Below are 16,339 nucleotides of genomic sequence, written 5' to 3'. Positions count from 1 at the left end.
ATATGATATTAATAGCACTTTGCAGCATGACGTCAAAAAGTAATGAGAAGATCTGTGACGCTCATGGCTGGCAGTCATAAGATTGCTGGTTTGACCTCTGCAAAGAAAGAGCAACCCATTTGTGACCTTATGGTATATGGAAGTAAATAAAATACAAAGTACTTTGATTACTTCCCTGAAAGTAAATATACTGCCACTAACTTTTAATAAAAGGGCATATCTCCCAAAACATATAAAAACATGTTTTGGTCGCAAAAGAAAACAACATCAAATTTAAATAAAACAAAAAATACATTAAAAAAAAAAAAAAATAAATAAAAAAAAAAAAAAAAAAGTAAAACAAAACTATTTTGAATACAAAAACGGGGGGGGAAAAACCACATATAACATTTAAATAAAACAAAACGTTTAAAAAAAAAAAAGCTAAATTAACTAAAAAAAGTACAAAGTAAAAAAAAAAAAGTACATTTTAAACAAAAAAATGTAATTAAACAAAAACAAACGAAATAAAACACTAAATAAAACAAAACAATAAAAAAACAAAAATGTTACATTTTAATTCATTTTAAATACTAAATAAAAAGCAATTATATACAATTTTAATAAACAAAACAAATAACACAAAACTAAAAATTTTAAGTAAAATGACACTATTTCAACTACAAAACAAACAAAAAACTTTAAAATAAATTAAGGTATTAAAAATTTTAATTAGATTTGTTTTTTGTTTTTTCAATAAATTGTGCGTAATTGTCAAAATAAATAAATAATGGTCCTCATTATTAATACAAACAATCTTATTTGTATTTCTTTTGATTTTAGGGATATAATGGTTTTATATTGCTTTTGCTGGCTATAATAAAAAGAGTTAACAATGCAAAAACAAAACAGTGTCTTAAAAGGCATTGGATACAAGATGACCCTTGGTAATCCTATTTAATATCACTCTGAAACTTGTCAAACCAGAGGTTACAGTTTTTTAACGGATCATTTGCAAGTCAGGTCAGGGATTCAATTATAGCAAGAAATAAAAGAAACATGTCATTATATATGGGCATATGTGACGGCCTGAAGGGGCAAAGCACTCCAGCATGTGCGCTGATGAGCTGATGGGAGGGAGTACAGATAGTGAAGGTGACCAGAGCTTCATTATGCCCCCGATCTGCCAGAATGAAGCATCTCCCACCACGATCTATCGCTTACTGAAAGAACACACTGGATGTTAGAAAAATACACCACCTTCATGCTTGCCAAATCTCAAGACGATATAAGGCATGCGGGCTTGTAGACTGAAACACACACTGCATCTGTCACAAGCTCAATCGTTTGAACTGTTGATTTCTATCAAAAAATCCTGGAAAAACAAAACACAATATTAGAATGATTTCCAAAGGATCTAGTCAAATTCCCGTCACTGCCTGTTCGCTGTGTACAGCTGGTCAAACAAATAAAAAAATGTTTTGTAAGCATCACAACCACGGCCTTTACGCAGTTCTCTCTGCATCTGCACTAGAAAAGAAACATCGAAAATCATCAAAACATCAAAATATCACACACTTCAGCTTTAGAAGAAGATTCAGTATATATGGACAGTATCCTGTCCAAATAATCCCTCAGTTTCTTTAAAGGGGTCATGAACTGAGAAACCAAAATTCCCCTGATCTTTTGACATGTAAGAGGTATGGCTAAACTCCGCCTCCACAGAAGATGATCAACACCTGCTTCTACATCACTGTCTGTTTAGCCCCACCTACCAATTCTACATCATTGTCTGTTCACTTCATTTTACCGTGGATTCGTTTGCAAACAAGGCACAATTCGATGTGGGATTTTCAGAAAGATTGAAACTAAAAGATAACGCTGTGCCGACTATATTGGATCTGATGTTGCACCACACAAGTGTGAGTAACTGTTTTCATTACATGCTCACTATAGCTTTGCGTTTAGCAGATCGTTTGATATGTACTGAGTATTTACGTATTTTTAACCTAAACCACAGCAGCGTCCATCTGTGAAGGACGTAGACTGTCAAACTGTCAGCCAATCATAGCAGTGGGCGTTTACTTCCGAGTCTACAATCCACTACACCTATTCAAACAAAAATGTCAGTGTCAAAAACCTGTCATAAAATTTGAAGCTTGGGAGCACAGAGTTAAGTTTAGTCTCATTTTAAAGAAATAAAAGCTTAAAAAGTGAAAAAAAAAAAGGTTTAAGTTTATGAAAATGATTTATGAACGATATTTTATATAAAATATATATTTTATGAAACATGTTGAACTCTAAACCTGCTAGAAAATCAAAGCCATAAATCTAAAGTTGTGTTCCAAATTTGAGGTTGATATCTCAAAAAATGAGCTTTCAGTAAGATTTTGTTTGGGTGCAGTACCAAATTTTCCCCGTTAGATGCCAGCAAAACTCCGCTAGTGCACACAGTGGTTGGATTTGTGATTTACAGTAGAGATTTTCTCTCTCGAATATTACAAGCACACACACACAAAATTGTTTTTCATGACACACATACAAACCACACTCTGACATCCATACCAACACACCCACACAATTATAGCTGCATTATTTATCCTATTGGCTTTATCATATGCAGAAGCAGAAAACAGGAATAAAGTGAGTATTTACTTTTTAGGCCAAACCTGAAAAAAAAATGGCACCATCTGGTAAAAAAAAAAAAAAATCATTCTGAAGCCTTGCCAACAGAATGAAAGCATATTAACAAAAATTGCATCATTTTACAGTTAAATGGCACTGATTAAAAATAGCATCAACGGGAACATTTTTGTCCAAAAGGTCCAGAGATTATCAATTTTGTGTACCTAGTGCAAAAGATTTATTCAAGGAAATGGAAGTGAAATAGTAAAATTCCAATTAAAATACAAACCTGTGCCAAAATTTATGCAGTTGGCGATAACACAGGTAAAATTATCAAAAAACAAAACTGAAAAGGACAAAAATGTCCAAAAGGTCTCTCAAGGGTTAAATAAGCAAAAATGTACTGTTACACACTTACAATGGCCATAAACATTAAAATTCACTTTGAAATGTGTATAGCCACTTATTATATGCTGAATTATACACATTAATATGATAACCACAGTGATCAAAATGCTTATTAACCTCAATGGGCAAAATTATATCCAAATTTTCAAATCATTAGGATCGTAAACAACGAAATAGCAGAAAGACATAAAAAATGTGCAGGTATTATGTCAGTAAGTTATAACTGATAGTTCATTGAAAGTCCTACTGAAAAAGCACATCTATATTTTTATATTTAGCATATATTAATCAGCTTTTAAACCCTCCAGAAAGTCTTGCTCCATAGACTTCCATTTGATTTTTGTTTGTTTTTGCAAACTGAGGGATGAATAACACTTACCGTGCTTTTGAGGCCAGAACATTCCTTAGATGACTGTGTAAATTATGCATTACTAAGAATGCAGAAAATTAAGAAATACAGAGGTACATAAAAATATATTTAATGTTTCATACTTTCGTTCCCTGCCAGGTGTTTTATGGGCCGTTATTGGTGGCAACATGTTATGTTACATATTCATGATGAGTAGATGATAGTCATATATGATTATATGCCATGCAACAGAGAGAAAAACTGATGTAGAAAAAAACATGGTTTTGCCATCTACTGAAAATAGCATCAGTTCTTTAGTATAACCTGCAGCTTGAAAACAATCTGCTTAAAACACAACACACAAACTTTTGAAAGTTTCCATAAGCAAAAGTTATGAACCCATCTTGCAGTGCAAAACATGTGGATTAAGGCCTCCCAGAGAACCGAAATGCTACAGCACGGCTGTTCATGTAACAAACAAAACATATTAAATTAACACAACCTGCATCTTAGTATGGAAGCCCGTTTCCGCCACTGAATAAAAAAAAAAAAGGTTATAGCGACTTTATATCTTACAATTCGGACTTTTTTTCACAGAATTGTGAGATATAAACTCGCAATTGCGAGTTAAAGTCGTTTTGAGGGGGGAAAAAAATTGAATTGCGACTTTATGTCTTGCAATTGCGAGTTTCTATCACGCAATTCTGACTTTTTAACTCACAATTGCGAGTTTCTATCACGCAATTATGAGAAAAAAAGTCAGAATTGTGAGATAAAAAGTCGCAATAACCTTTTTTATTTTTTATTCAGTGGCGAAAACGGGCTTCCATATCTTATACCACTACCACAGTCTGGATTTCCATTTCGTCGGGTGAAGCGATGACGTACTGCTCCTCTTGCTCAATTGTCTCAAGGTTCTCCGCTGTTACCATGGTAACTGTGGTGTGGGGCGTCTCCACGGTGCCCTCTGTTGTCGTAGTGAGGATGGTGCCATCGCTTATGGCATTTGCGAGTGTCATTGCCACCTGCTCGGTCAAGCTCTCAGGTGTGGCGATGGTGATGGTGTCTCCACAGTCCGAGATGCCTGGGGTCTCGTCTGCGGCCACGTTACGCACGATGATCTGGTGGCCTCCGTGTGATTGGCTGACGATCTGCTGCACCACCTTCATGATATGACTGTCCATCTGAGGTCAGACACATCAAGCAATATGGTTACTCCATTTGGATGACAAACTGTCCTTTTAATCTTGCTAATATTTGCTTTAAGTTGACATTGATGTGAGGGAAATTTTAAAAATGACCTGCTGCTGATTATCTTGAATTATTGCCACTTCCTCCCCTTGATCTGCTTCCTCAGCTGGTGCCTGGAAAAAAACAACACACATAATCAAACACAAAATCTATATTTTAAACTAAATTATAGTCACTGTATTGCAACAACTACCTTTATCATATTTATATTTGGCCATCCATATCATTAATTATAAAATATAATGAAATATACACTAGTGTTTGAAAGTTTGGGGTCAGTATGACTTAAAAAAAGAAACTAATACTTTTATTTAGCAAGTATGCATTAAATTGATCAAAAGTGACATTAAAAGTTACAAAATAAATCTTGTTCTTTTGAATTTTCAATTCAAAATCATGGTTTCCACAAAACTAATATGAAGCAGCACAACTGTTTTCAACATTGATAATAATAAAAATGTTTCTTGAGCAGCAAATCAGCATATTAGTATGATTTCTGAAGGATCGTGTGACACTGAAGACTGGAGGAATGGTGCTGAAAATTCAGCTTTTCATCAAATAAATAAATTACATTGAAACAAAAATGCAATAATATTTCACAGTATTACTGTTTTTACTGTATTTCTGAGCAAATAAATGCAGCTTTGGTGAGTGTAAGAGACTTATTTAAAAAACATGAAATCAAACTTTTGAATAATAATGTATGTAACAAGTGGTGGAAGGTAGCGAAAATCTAAAAATATTGCAGATATGATTATGTAATGATATGAAAATGAATATAATTTTTTTTATTAATTTAAAACAAAACTGGTTAGATTTTCATTATTATTATTACAATCAATTTTAATAATTTTATTGACCTTTTTTGTTTAATGTATATGTTGTTCATATAATAATTTTCATATCATTATATCGGTAACACTTTACAATAAGGTTCATTAGTTAACTACATTAGTTAACATTAATAATAAACTGCACTTATACAGCGTTTATTAATCTTTGTTAATGTTAATTTCAACATTTACTAATACATTATTAAAATATTGTTAACATTAGTTAATGCACTGTGAGCTAACATGAACTAACAATGAACATCTGTATTTTTATTAACTAACGTTAGCGAAGATTAGTAAATACAGTAACAAATGTATTGCTCATGGTTAGTTCATGTTAGTTAATACATTAACTAATGTTTAACTAATGAACCTTATTGTAAAGTGTTACCATTATATCTACACACATGATCAGCAACATATTAGTCACCTCAGCACATCAAGTCACATAACAAGCATACACAGCACACATGATTTTTACCCCAATGATGTATTCCTGAGTGTCTGCCACGACTGAGGAGAACTCCACCAGCACAGCATGAGGGTCGTCCGATACGATGGTGGTGGAGACACTCTCAGCCGACACCTCCTGCTCCTCAGAGTCCCCCGCGGGTTCAGAGTCCTTCTGCTGCACAGCAAAACAGCCTCCTGACCACACACACACACACACACACACACACACACACACAGTCACTGTAAGACTTCATGATTTCTAGAAATAGCTTAAATGAGTCTCTCCAGTGTCCTCACATTTTAGAGAGGAATTCCAGAATTATATATATATAAAAGTTTAGCAAGACTTTTTAATGTTTTTGAAAAAAAAACCCCCCCCAAAAAAACCCAACCTTTTTTATGCTCACCAAGGCTGCATTTATAGGATCAAAAACACAGTAAAAACAGTAATATTATAAAATATTACTTTAATTTAAAATAAGTTTTCTATTTGAATATATTTTAAAATGTAATTTATTCCTGTGATTCAAAGCTGAATTTTCAGCATCATTACTCCAGTCTTCAGTGTCACATGATACTTCAGACTATAAGTTGCTTTCGATAAAAGCGTCTTCTAAATAAATGCAAAAAATGCATGAACGTACATTTTCATTACTTGAAATAAAATATATATTAAAAAACTAAAGTTATAGTTATATAGTAATAACTAAGATCAATACAAAATAACAGTAAAAAACACTTTATGATATTCATATACTCTATATGGATATTATAGACTGTTTTTTATCATAAATGTTAATATGTTAATAAATAAAAATAAATGTTTCTTGAGCAGCAAATCAGTATATGAGAATGATTTCTGAATGATCACGTGACACTGAAGACTGGAGTAATGATGCTGAAAATTTAATTTTAGTGAATAATGTTTATAAACCTTTAGCTCGCAGGTGACGGTTGAGCGTGCCATGCTCAGCAAAGCCCCGGCCGCATTTTGAGCACTTGAAGGGCTTTTCTCCCGTGTGATGTCGGATGTGTCGCACTAAAGCGCTCTTTTCCCGGAAGCTACGGGAGCAGTGCGGACACACGTACGGCTTTTCCTCGCCATGAGTGCGGTGATGGACCTGCAGAGCATTCTGGAACACAACAGACGATGGTTTAAAGATGACAATGAAAAACCTAAAGACAGTGTTTGCATATTGTTTTTGCATACTGGCCTCACCTTGGTCTTGTATCTCTTGTCACAGAAGCTGCAGTGGTACGGCCTCTCGTCTGAATGCGCTCTCATGTGTTCCCGCACGTGTCCGATGGCTTTAAATTGTTTGCCGCACTCTCCGCATTTGTAGCGCCGCTCGCTGACGTGCGTCTCCATGTGTTTCTTCAGCACATAGCCTGTCAGGAACTCCTTCTGACATGTTAAGCACTTAAACGGCTTGTAACCTGAGGAAGGAAAACAACATTCAGAGACTACACAAGTATTATAGATTGTTAATGAATAAACTGCTTTGAATGGGGCGTACCAACATGCCCTTTGACATGGACCCTCAGGTAGGCCAGTGTCTTGAACATGCGCTCACAGTGAGGACATTTGTATAATTTTGACTCGATGGGTTCGTCTTCCTTCACAGACGATTCCTACAATGGATAAAAAAAAGTTTATTGTGTTGTTTTATTGAAATAAAACATGCCGTCACAATCTAAGAAACTCACTTGCGTTTCCTCGGCCATGGTCTCCACACACTCCTCCGTCACCTGGATCTCAGTGAGTCTGGCGTCAGTTTCAGGAGCCTGCAGGACTGCTTTAGGTGACCGGGCCTCTACCTGCTCGGCCGCCTCCGTGGCTTCGGTCTCCAGTGCGATGCCAGAGTTTATGATGGCCTGGCAGATTAGATTGTCGGCTTCAACCACAGTCGCAGTTTGAGGCTGAGACACGACCTGTTACAGAGGAACTTCATTGACGCTAGTCTGAAACGAGCTACAACTTCTGGATTTATAAACAAATGTTCTTGTACTTTTCCAAACAAATACATTTTTACTAAAGCAAGTTACTTCTTAGAAAGATTTTTTTTTTTTTTTTTTTTTACCTGCTACTTAATAATATTTGTTAATGTTTTAGATGCTGTCAGTAATACCATTAGTAATGCTTTGGGCAGCCTAAACTAACAATGAACAATCATTTTTACAGCATTTATCTAGATAAATGCTAATTTATAATCAAGGTTACTTTGAAAATTTAATAGATTACAGATTACAAGTTACCCTATTTAAAATGTAACAAGTAGTATAACTATTTCAGTTACTTTATTAAAGTAATGTAACTGATTACATTTGATTACTTTTCTAAATTTCTAATGAACATTTTCAACTATTACTCATTTGCAAACATTTAAAGGTCCCATGGCATGAAAACTTCACTTTATGAGGTTTTTAACATTAATATGAGTTCCCCTTGCCTGACTATGGTCCCCCAGTGGCTAGAAATGGCGATAGGTGTAAACCGAGCCCTGGGTATCCTGCTTCGTCTTTGAGAAAATGAAAGCTCAGATGCCCAATCTGGAATCTTCCTTTATGTCATCATACGGGGAAAGGTTACCTCCCCTTTCTCTGCTTTGCCCGCCCATGAGAAAATGAGCTACTACCGTGCGACGTGAGCGCAATATTTTTTTTTCCTCGAGAGACATCATGGCTTGCAAACGAGCGAAGCATGGCAGTTGCTCAGTGTTTGGATGTACAAATGAACACTGAAGTATTTTTTTTAGTTCCTTCATCCGAGCCTATGGCTAGCATTAGCTACATGATAATAACTGTAACAGCATACATAAACAAACCAACTAAAGTACCGTATCCAGACACAATATTTTAAACTAACCATTCGGAGACGTCCTGCTGTAGCCGCTGAGTTGCAACTTCTTCATCCGGATCAGATTCGGGTCAAACTGAAAAGCTTGAACTACTGCGTGTCTACGAGCCATTGCTATACATCCACTGTCAACATTAGCGCATGGTACCGTGGCCGCAAGCTGGTTAAGGCCACACACCCACCCTCCACCTTGCCCCGCCTCTCTCCTCCTCATTAGCATTTAAAGCTACAGACACAGAAATGGCACGTCCTAAGGAAAGCTCATTGTGGGTCTGGCTCGTAGTGGCTGAAATTCTGCACAAAGGCTGAATTTCGGGAAAGAGACTTCAGATACAGTACTAGGGACCACTTAGGCCTATATAAAAGCATCCAAAAAGCAGCATGTCATGGGACCTTTAAAGCGGGAAGGGTTAACCTTACAGTAGTACTCAACACTGATTATTGTAAGACTTTCCAAATACTTCATCACTTGAAAAAGATTATAATAATTTCATTTTAAAGCACAGCCACCACAAAATCAGACACCTGTTTTTACTTTGAGATCGTTCTGAGGTTAAATAGTATGCAGATTTAAAAGCATAACCAGATATAGTTTAATAGCTATGATACTGTTTTTGAAATCAAATCTTTGCATAGCTATGACAGGAAACACTGGCATCTTACAATGCCTTAGAAAAAAAAAAGTCTTAAAAAATAAAGCACATACATAAACCCAAATAGAAATTAAAACAGTTATCAAATAGTCCAATTATGTGTCCTTAATAGGGATGGGTACCGAAACCCGGTATTAAATCGGTCTCGGGGCTAAATTATGAAAGACCGGAGTATCGATAAGCTCTGACGTTATCGGTTCTGCTGTCGGTACTGGAGAAATCAAGAAAACACACATACATTTATTGTTACTATATATACACATTATTTTGCAAATTATATTTCACCAGAGTTGCCAGCTGTTTTTATGTGCAATAATATTCAAACATCTGTCTATGATACATTTTTGCTATTCGCAATTCAGAAGCGAGCAGCGCTTACGCGGAGGAGTTTCAGCACGTGCAACATGAAAGCCCTGTTTAATTATGATAGAAGAGAGAACTAACTATTCAAACATCTGCTTATGCTTTAGGCCTGTGGCTGTTATATTAAGCTTAGTTTATTTATTTTTTTTATTTCGATTTTGGCTTCTAAGTATTATAGCCGTGTTTCTTCTAGCACAACTTCCTTCCCTTTACAGCGGTGCGCATTCGTTCCTCTAACCAAAACTTAACGTCAGAATCAGCTCAATCGGTGATTATTGTAAAATGCTGTCTTTACTGCTGCTACATTGCGGGACATGTTTGATAATAAAGCGTTGAAAGCACAATCAGCGCGAGACGCTATTCCCCAGGATGAAATGTGTGTACGCCGCGCTCCAAAACGGACAAGCAGATTACACTTTGAGCTTCAGGCGCATCCAAACGATCAAATGCACACAAAATGTCAAAATGGCCAGCTACGAGTATTCACTTAAACACAGTTTATGTCTTAAGTGGACGAGATCAGTTGGGAGAAAATCCGATGTGTGTCAATATTTTGTCTTAAAGTGACAGACTGGTGCTTGGGCCATCAATGTTAAATAACAAAATGCAAAGAGAAAATCACCCACAGCTCTTAATCTGAATAACGTTATAGCTTTAATAAGCATTAATCTATCAATACATACAGTGAAAATTATACAGTGTTATTTTACATTTTAATTTTTTTGTTTTACGTTTGATTACTTTTAGATTTCTTTTGTAGCTATTACTTACCTGAACATTAATGTTAGTAGACCTTCATGGAAAAATGAAAGCACTGTTTATTTCATTTAATTTAATTTGTATATTTGTTTTATTGTATTTGTTGGTTTGTTTTACTTTGTTTCTTTGTTCATGTTCTTACTGTATCTTATGTATATAAAACACTAAAAATGCCTGCACACTGGTGCATTTACAAATTGATGTTTTATATTAATTTAATTAAATATTTATTTTACATTTCAGAATATAAAGCAATGTTAATCCAGCTCCTAATCTGTCTCATTCATATATATATATATATATATAACAAAAAGTACCGATAAGAATACCGTTAAAGTACCGGATCGATAAGCAGTATCAGTAAGAGTAGTAATACCGTTAATACCTTAACGATACCCATCCCTAGTCCTTAACTCCTGAAACATTGGTGTCTCATATTTTAGAGCAGTCAATGCAATTTGGGAAAGAAATCAATCAAATCTGTAATATGTGTGAAAATATTCAGATGTAACCCCCTTTGTAATCGTTAACATTTTCATAAGTAACTGTAATTTAATTACACATTTTTCTCAATAACTGTAACAGATTACAGTTACATTTATTTTGTAATTAAAATTACATAACTGTAACTAGTAACTCCCCAACACTGTTTATAAATATATATATGTATTTACGTATTTTTAACCTAAATCACAGCAGTGTCCATCTGTGAAGGACGTAGACTGTCAAACATTCACAACTATTAGCCAATCATAGCAGTGGGCGTTTTGATAACATTATAAGTGGACCTCAGAGAACAGTACAAAATAAAAAACAAAAGGCAGTTTATGACCCCTTTAAATATTAAAAAAAATTATAATAATAATAAAAATTAATTATATAATCTTATCAATGTTGGCAAGGCAAAAAGAAATACCAACTATTGGTCCTACTGTTGAGACTTTCTTAAATGTTAAGCAAAAAAAGCTCCCAAAAATACAACTGAACTGTTCATGTTTTTTTGAATTAGTGAAACTCAACATGCTTTTCTGCACCAAAAATATTTGTAATTAACATGCTAGTTTTGTTAGTCTCATACCTGTTGAACTTGTCCTACCACCTCGATCTGGATGATTTCCTGACCAGCTTCCACAACCCTCACGACAGGAATTTGCTCCTTCTCAGGTTCAGGAGGTGACGGCTGAACTTCTAGAATGAAACCCAACAGCAATACAATCAGAAAACCTCACGAGCACAACAGTTTTCGCATGAAAAATAAATCTCTACCATTGCATGAACAAACCAGCTAAAAATGAACATTCACCATCAATTTGTAAATGCACGTTACAGATCTATTCACGCATTTTTTGACCTTGTAATGTTAAATCAAAAAGTCATAACTGATCTTCCCGTGAAACCAACAGAATTTTGTCTGCCCACATCTCAACATCCAATCCAAAAAATGATGCACGGAACCCTCCCTGTTTTCTTTTTCAATCAAGATCCATTGCTACTTCCCTTTTTTGATACTTTAAGCTTGTAGCAGTTGTTAAATGACACCCTCCTATCACTGAATTATGGTCATTATGAAAAGGCATCATGAGATGTGAATTACCTTTCCGAACTCCATCCTTGCTGACAAGTATCTCTTTACACTGACTGTAGCGAATCTTCTCGGTGCAAGGCGTGAGAGACTTCAGATGTCTGGTTAGAGCGCCGGACTCTCTGAACGCCAGGCCACACTGATTGCAGCGGTACGGACGCTCATCTGCCAAAGGAAATGATGTCAAAATACTGTGAAAGACTTGCATAAAAACAACTTTCACAACCCAGTAGAGTCTAATACAAGGACACTTAGTTATACCTGTGTGCCGACGTTTGTGTCGGATCAACGAACCCTTGGTCCTAAAAGCAGTCTCGCATATTTCACACTTAAAGTCCTTCTGATCGGTGTGCGTGAACATGTGGGTTCTCAGAATATTTGTCTATAAATGGATCAAATTTATAACTGGAGTGAGTTTTCCTTGCATATTCCCCAAATAGGACAAGTAATCAAATGCATAAAAACGATCTAATATTGTACCGTTTTAAAGGTCTTCTCACATATGTCGCAGATGTATCGTCCCTCTGTGTTTAACTTCCAAACGACTTTTGCAGAGCTGGAACTGTCATCCTCGCTTGCAGAGCGGCTTCTCTTTTTTCCTCCAGCTGCTGCGTTTTCTCGCTTGTCTAAAGAACAAACAAAGCCACTTCATTTAGTACCCAAACAAAGACAGATGGATTGGTAAATGATGTTCTTTTCAGACCCAAATGATCCCATTGTACAGTTTGTATATAATGATAGAGATCAGATGTCTTGTTTGGCTCTGGTCCTGTTCAATTACAATAGGGACATCTAGTCCCTTGATACAATGAAAGTGATATTATATTGACGTTACTAAATAAAAAGTGCAGTACCTGCATTAGACGTGCCCGCTTCATCAGATGAACTATCATTTTCACTTAATTTCACCTCAATGGAAGCATCTTCATTTGGGGAAGCATTTGTCTGAGGGAGAGGGCAGACAGATGAGCACTGATGTATCCTTAGCTTACATTTTGCACAGCTTCTTGAGTCTATGGGTGCTTTCACACCTGCCTCATTTACTTCGGTTGAATCATACTAGAGTTCGTTTCCCTCTTGGTACGGTTCGTTTGGGCAGGTGAGAATGCAGCGGGTGCGCACCAAAAGCGGACCAAACAAGCGTGCGAGACCCAGCTGAAGAGGTGGTCTCGGTCCGCTTCAAACAAACTCTGGTGCAGTTCGTTTAAGGTGTGAATATGAACCGCCTTGATCCGATCCAACTGCAGAAAGCACGCTCAGAAAACACACAGCTCGCGCATATAGTGCTGTTGTTTGCATTTCAATCGCTTAAATCACTTGTTTTCAAACCGCAATGCTTAAAAACACGTGCCAATTATGAGTTTTCGTGACCATAGCGCCCACAGCAACGTGACATGAGCGCACTAAATAGGCTAAAGCTTGCCGCAAAGCCCCAGCAAAAGTTACAATGAATGTGTCTGGGGGAAATAGTAAGGAGATATTTGAATTATTTATTAATGAACTAGTGTTTTCTGAGTCAGTGTCACAAAGATGAAGTTAAAAATCCTGACTCGCCATCTCCTCATTGGACGCGCCTTTAGAAAGAAATGCATCTTTACGGATTATAATGAAAGAGTTTTTGTTTTGGATATGATTTATTTCGTTTTGTAGTAATTCAAAGCTTTCTATAGATATATTCATCATGTCTGTAAGTTACAGTTCATTTTTGACGGGAAGCACATCCTATTAGTTTTCTTAATTTTAGAAAAGCACGTTTTCTTGATATTGTGAGTGCACACAAATAAAAATATACCCTTTACAGTTCCGAACGATGTATTATTAGTACCTTTATGAGCAACAATTACGGCGTATTTGTATGATGTTCTGAAACGCGCTTCAGCTTCCACTCTCCGCACAAACGATTGGATATGCGCCTAGGTTAAATGTTTAAACTAACATTTTGATATGCTTTGAGTATTTCATATCTATAGATTTTATTTTTGGCAAGTTGTAATTACAACATTGTATGACATTGTCTCATATATGATGCTCATAAGTTTCTTCATATTGCGTTTTTATCTCATGACAGCAAATCAGTAAAATAATAAAAATTGCACTACGAAAGATCTCCATGATTAGCCTGTTTTTGCACTTCCTGTTTTTCCCTGCTTGAGAATTTCTGTCCAATGAAAGGATGACCTTAGCACACGTGGGGTTTTGTTTACAATTTCTAGTTCACTTGCAAAAAGGGCAGTGTGAAAGCGAACCGCACCAAAAAAAAAAAAAAAAACTTCTATTTGGTCCGGACCAAAGCAAGTGAACTATCGGACTTTCCTGGTGTGAATATACCCTATGATGCAGATACACTACTGTTCAAAAGTTTGGGGGCTGTAAGATTTTTATGATTTTGAAAGAAGTCTCTTATGCTCAGCAAGGCTGCAATTATTTGATTTAAAAAACAAATAGGAATATTGTGAAATATCATAATATATTTTAAAATGTAATATTTTTTTTTGATGCAAAGCTGAATTTTCAGCATTATTACTCCAGTCTTCAGTGTCACAGAAATCATTCTGATATGCTGATTTGTTGCTCAAGAAACATTTATTATTATCAGTAATGTTGAAAATTTTTGTGGAAACCTTGATAAATTTTTTTCAGGATTCTTTGATGAATAAAAAATATGTACAGTGACTCACTCTGGATAGAAAATTATACGACAAAAAAGGGAATGATATAACAACACACAAACCTGCTGGTCTTGCTGAGGACGCTTGCAGCTCCTGCTGAGTTTATGTTGGATGAAAGCATCCAGAGCGGAGAACTCCTCCAGACATCTCCCACATTTATGAATATCCTCATCTGAGAGGGAACACAAAAATATTGATCTCACTTCAGTTTAACAGATCATGCATATTGCAAAAGTATCTGCGCAGCGCGAAACAAAGAATGAAATAAACATAAATAGTTATCAATCTAAAATAATCAATTTTGCATCCAAGATTAAAAAAAAAAAAACTAAATGTGTAAAATATAAATTTTAACATTTTAATAGTAAATTAAAATGTTAAATATTATTATTTAATACATTATAATAGCATATAAGTTAATGTATAATACAACTACTATTATATATTTATTAATGAAATATTAATATACTATTTAGTGCTGTCAAATGATTAATCGCGATTAATGGCATCCAAAATAAATGTTTTTGTTTACGTAAAATATGTGAGTGTACTCTTTATATATATTATGTATATATAAAAACACACACATGCATGTATATATTTAAGAAAAATGTTTATATATTAAATATATATTTATATACATGTAAATATTTTCAAAACATATACTGTACGTGTGTATATTTATATATACATAATAAATATAAACAGTACACATTATATTATGTGAACAAAAACTTTTATTTTGGATGCGATTAATCGCGATTAATCATTTGACAGCACTAATTTACTATTATATTTTTTATTAATATTTTGGATTATTTTTAGTTTTATATTTTCTGTTTCCATCATGATCTGTTAAAGTTTTGTATTACCATAAGTTCTATTTATTAATAATAATTATTTCATTTATTCCTAAATATCACTTGTTTAAAAAATGTATTTTGCAAAGACAAAGCAATTTAGTCCATAAATATTTAAAATGTCATTTCGAAACTAAATATTTCATTTGAGGTGCAAACGACTTTGATGTGGAAATTGTGTTTTCAGCGAGTAGATTTTCTTTTATATATGCATAAAAGTCAAATTCACAGGGACAAAAGTGTCCATATGTGAACAAACACCTAAATCCTGCTGCCGTGCGGTTTTAACATCAAACAGTCTCGGTGTTGTCAGATCTTCATCCAGTAACGTACAGATCGATGCTAAGCAGCATTAGCAGCAGCCTAAACATGTTTGTCAAAAATAACATTGCGGCTAACGGAAACTCTGCTAGCGTGACTGAACGAGCCAAAGTCAGGCCCAAGCATTTAATAATCGCGCTTTTACTGCGTGACTGTGTCCCATCTCCCTGTTTCTACCTTCGTCTCCGAGTGTGGTTTGGATGGTGATGATGTTGCTATGCTCCGTTTGGTCGGTAACTGTTGCTGCCGTATTATTATTTTCTTCAGTCATGTCGTTCCAGACCTCCGTCTCTGTCGCAACGCTTCAACAGGGAAAACATGGCGGATTTACGACCTCGTAGTCATAACAACTAAAGGGCGGCGAGGGGAGGGAGAAC

The 16,339-nt window shown here is 35.3% G+C and overlaps 1 protein-coding gene across 1 annotated transcript; it reads right to left on the bottom strand.

Annotated features, from left to right (window-relative positions):
* Positions 1–3,475: 3,475 nt before the first annotated feature.
* e4f1 (E4F transcription factor 1) lies at positions 3,476–16,327 on the bottom strand. The gene is made up of 14 exons (XM_058771830.1): positions 16,140–16,327; positions 14,844–14,953; positions 12,967–13,057; positions 12,593–12,738; positions 12,374–12,494; positions 12,125–12,277; positions 11,609–11,718; positions 7,606–7,830; positions 7,416–7,530; positions 7,118–7,335; positions 6,833–7,031; positions 5,927–6,093; positions 4,663–4,725; positions 3,476–4,545 (listed from the first exon to the last, which is right to left on the bottom strand). The coding sequence occupies exons 1-14, from the start codon at positions 16,231–16,233 to the stop codon at positions 4,195–4,197; spliced, it is 2,163 nt and encodes a 720-aa protein (XP_058627813.1). The 5' UTR covers positions 16,234–16,327; the 3' UTR covers positions 3,476–4,194.
* Positions 16,328–16,339: the final 12 nt, after the last annotated feature.

This window comes from Onychostoma macrolepis, chromosome 03 (assembly GCF_012432095.1).
Source record: "Onychostoma macrolepis isolate SWU-2019 chromosome 03, ASM1243209v1, whole genome shotgun sequence".
Classification (NCBI taxonomy): domain Eukaryota; kingdom Metazoa; phylum Chordata; class Actinopteri; order Cypriniformes; family Cyprinidae; genus Onychostoma; species Onychostoma macrolepis.
Note: the sequence above shows the minus strand (reverse complement) of the source record. Positions and strands in the feature narration are given on the sequence as shown.

Bases quoted from the DNA above. Each gene is read 5' to 3' on its own strand.
- e4f1 (XM_058771830.1), bottom strand. From the start codon at position 16,233: ATGACTGAAGAAAATAATAATACGGCAGCAACAGTTACCGACCAAACG. The intron at 11,719-12,124 runs GTAATTCACATC...GTTTCATTCTAG, and splicing joins CAAGGATGGAGTTCGGAAAG to AAGTTCAGCCGTCACCTCCT. The intron at 7,531-7,605 runs GTGAGTTTCTTA...TATCCATTGTAG, and splicing joins CCATGGCCGAGGAAACGCAA to GAATCGTCTGTGAAGGAAGA.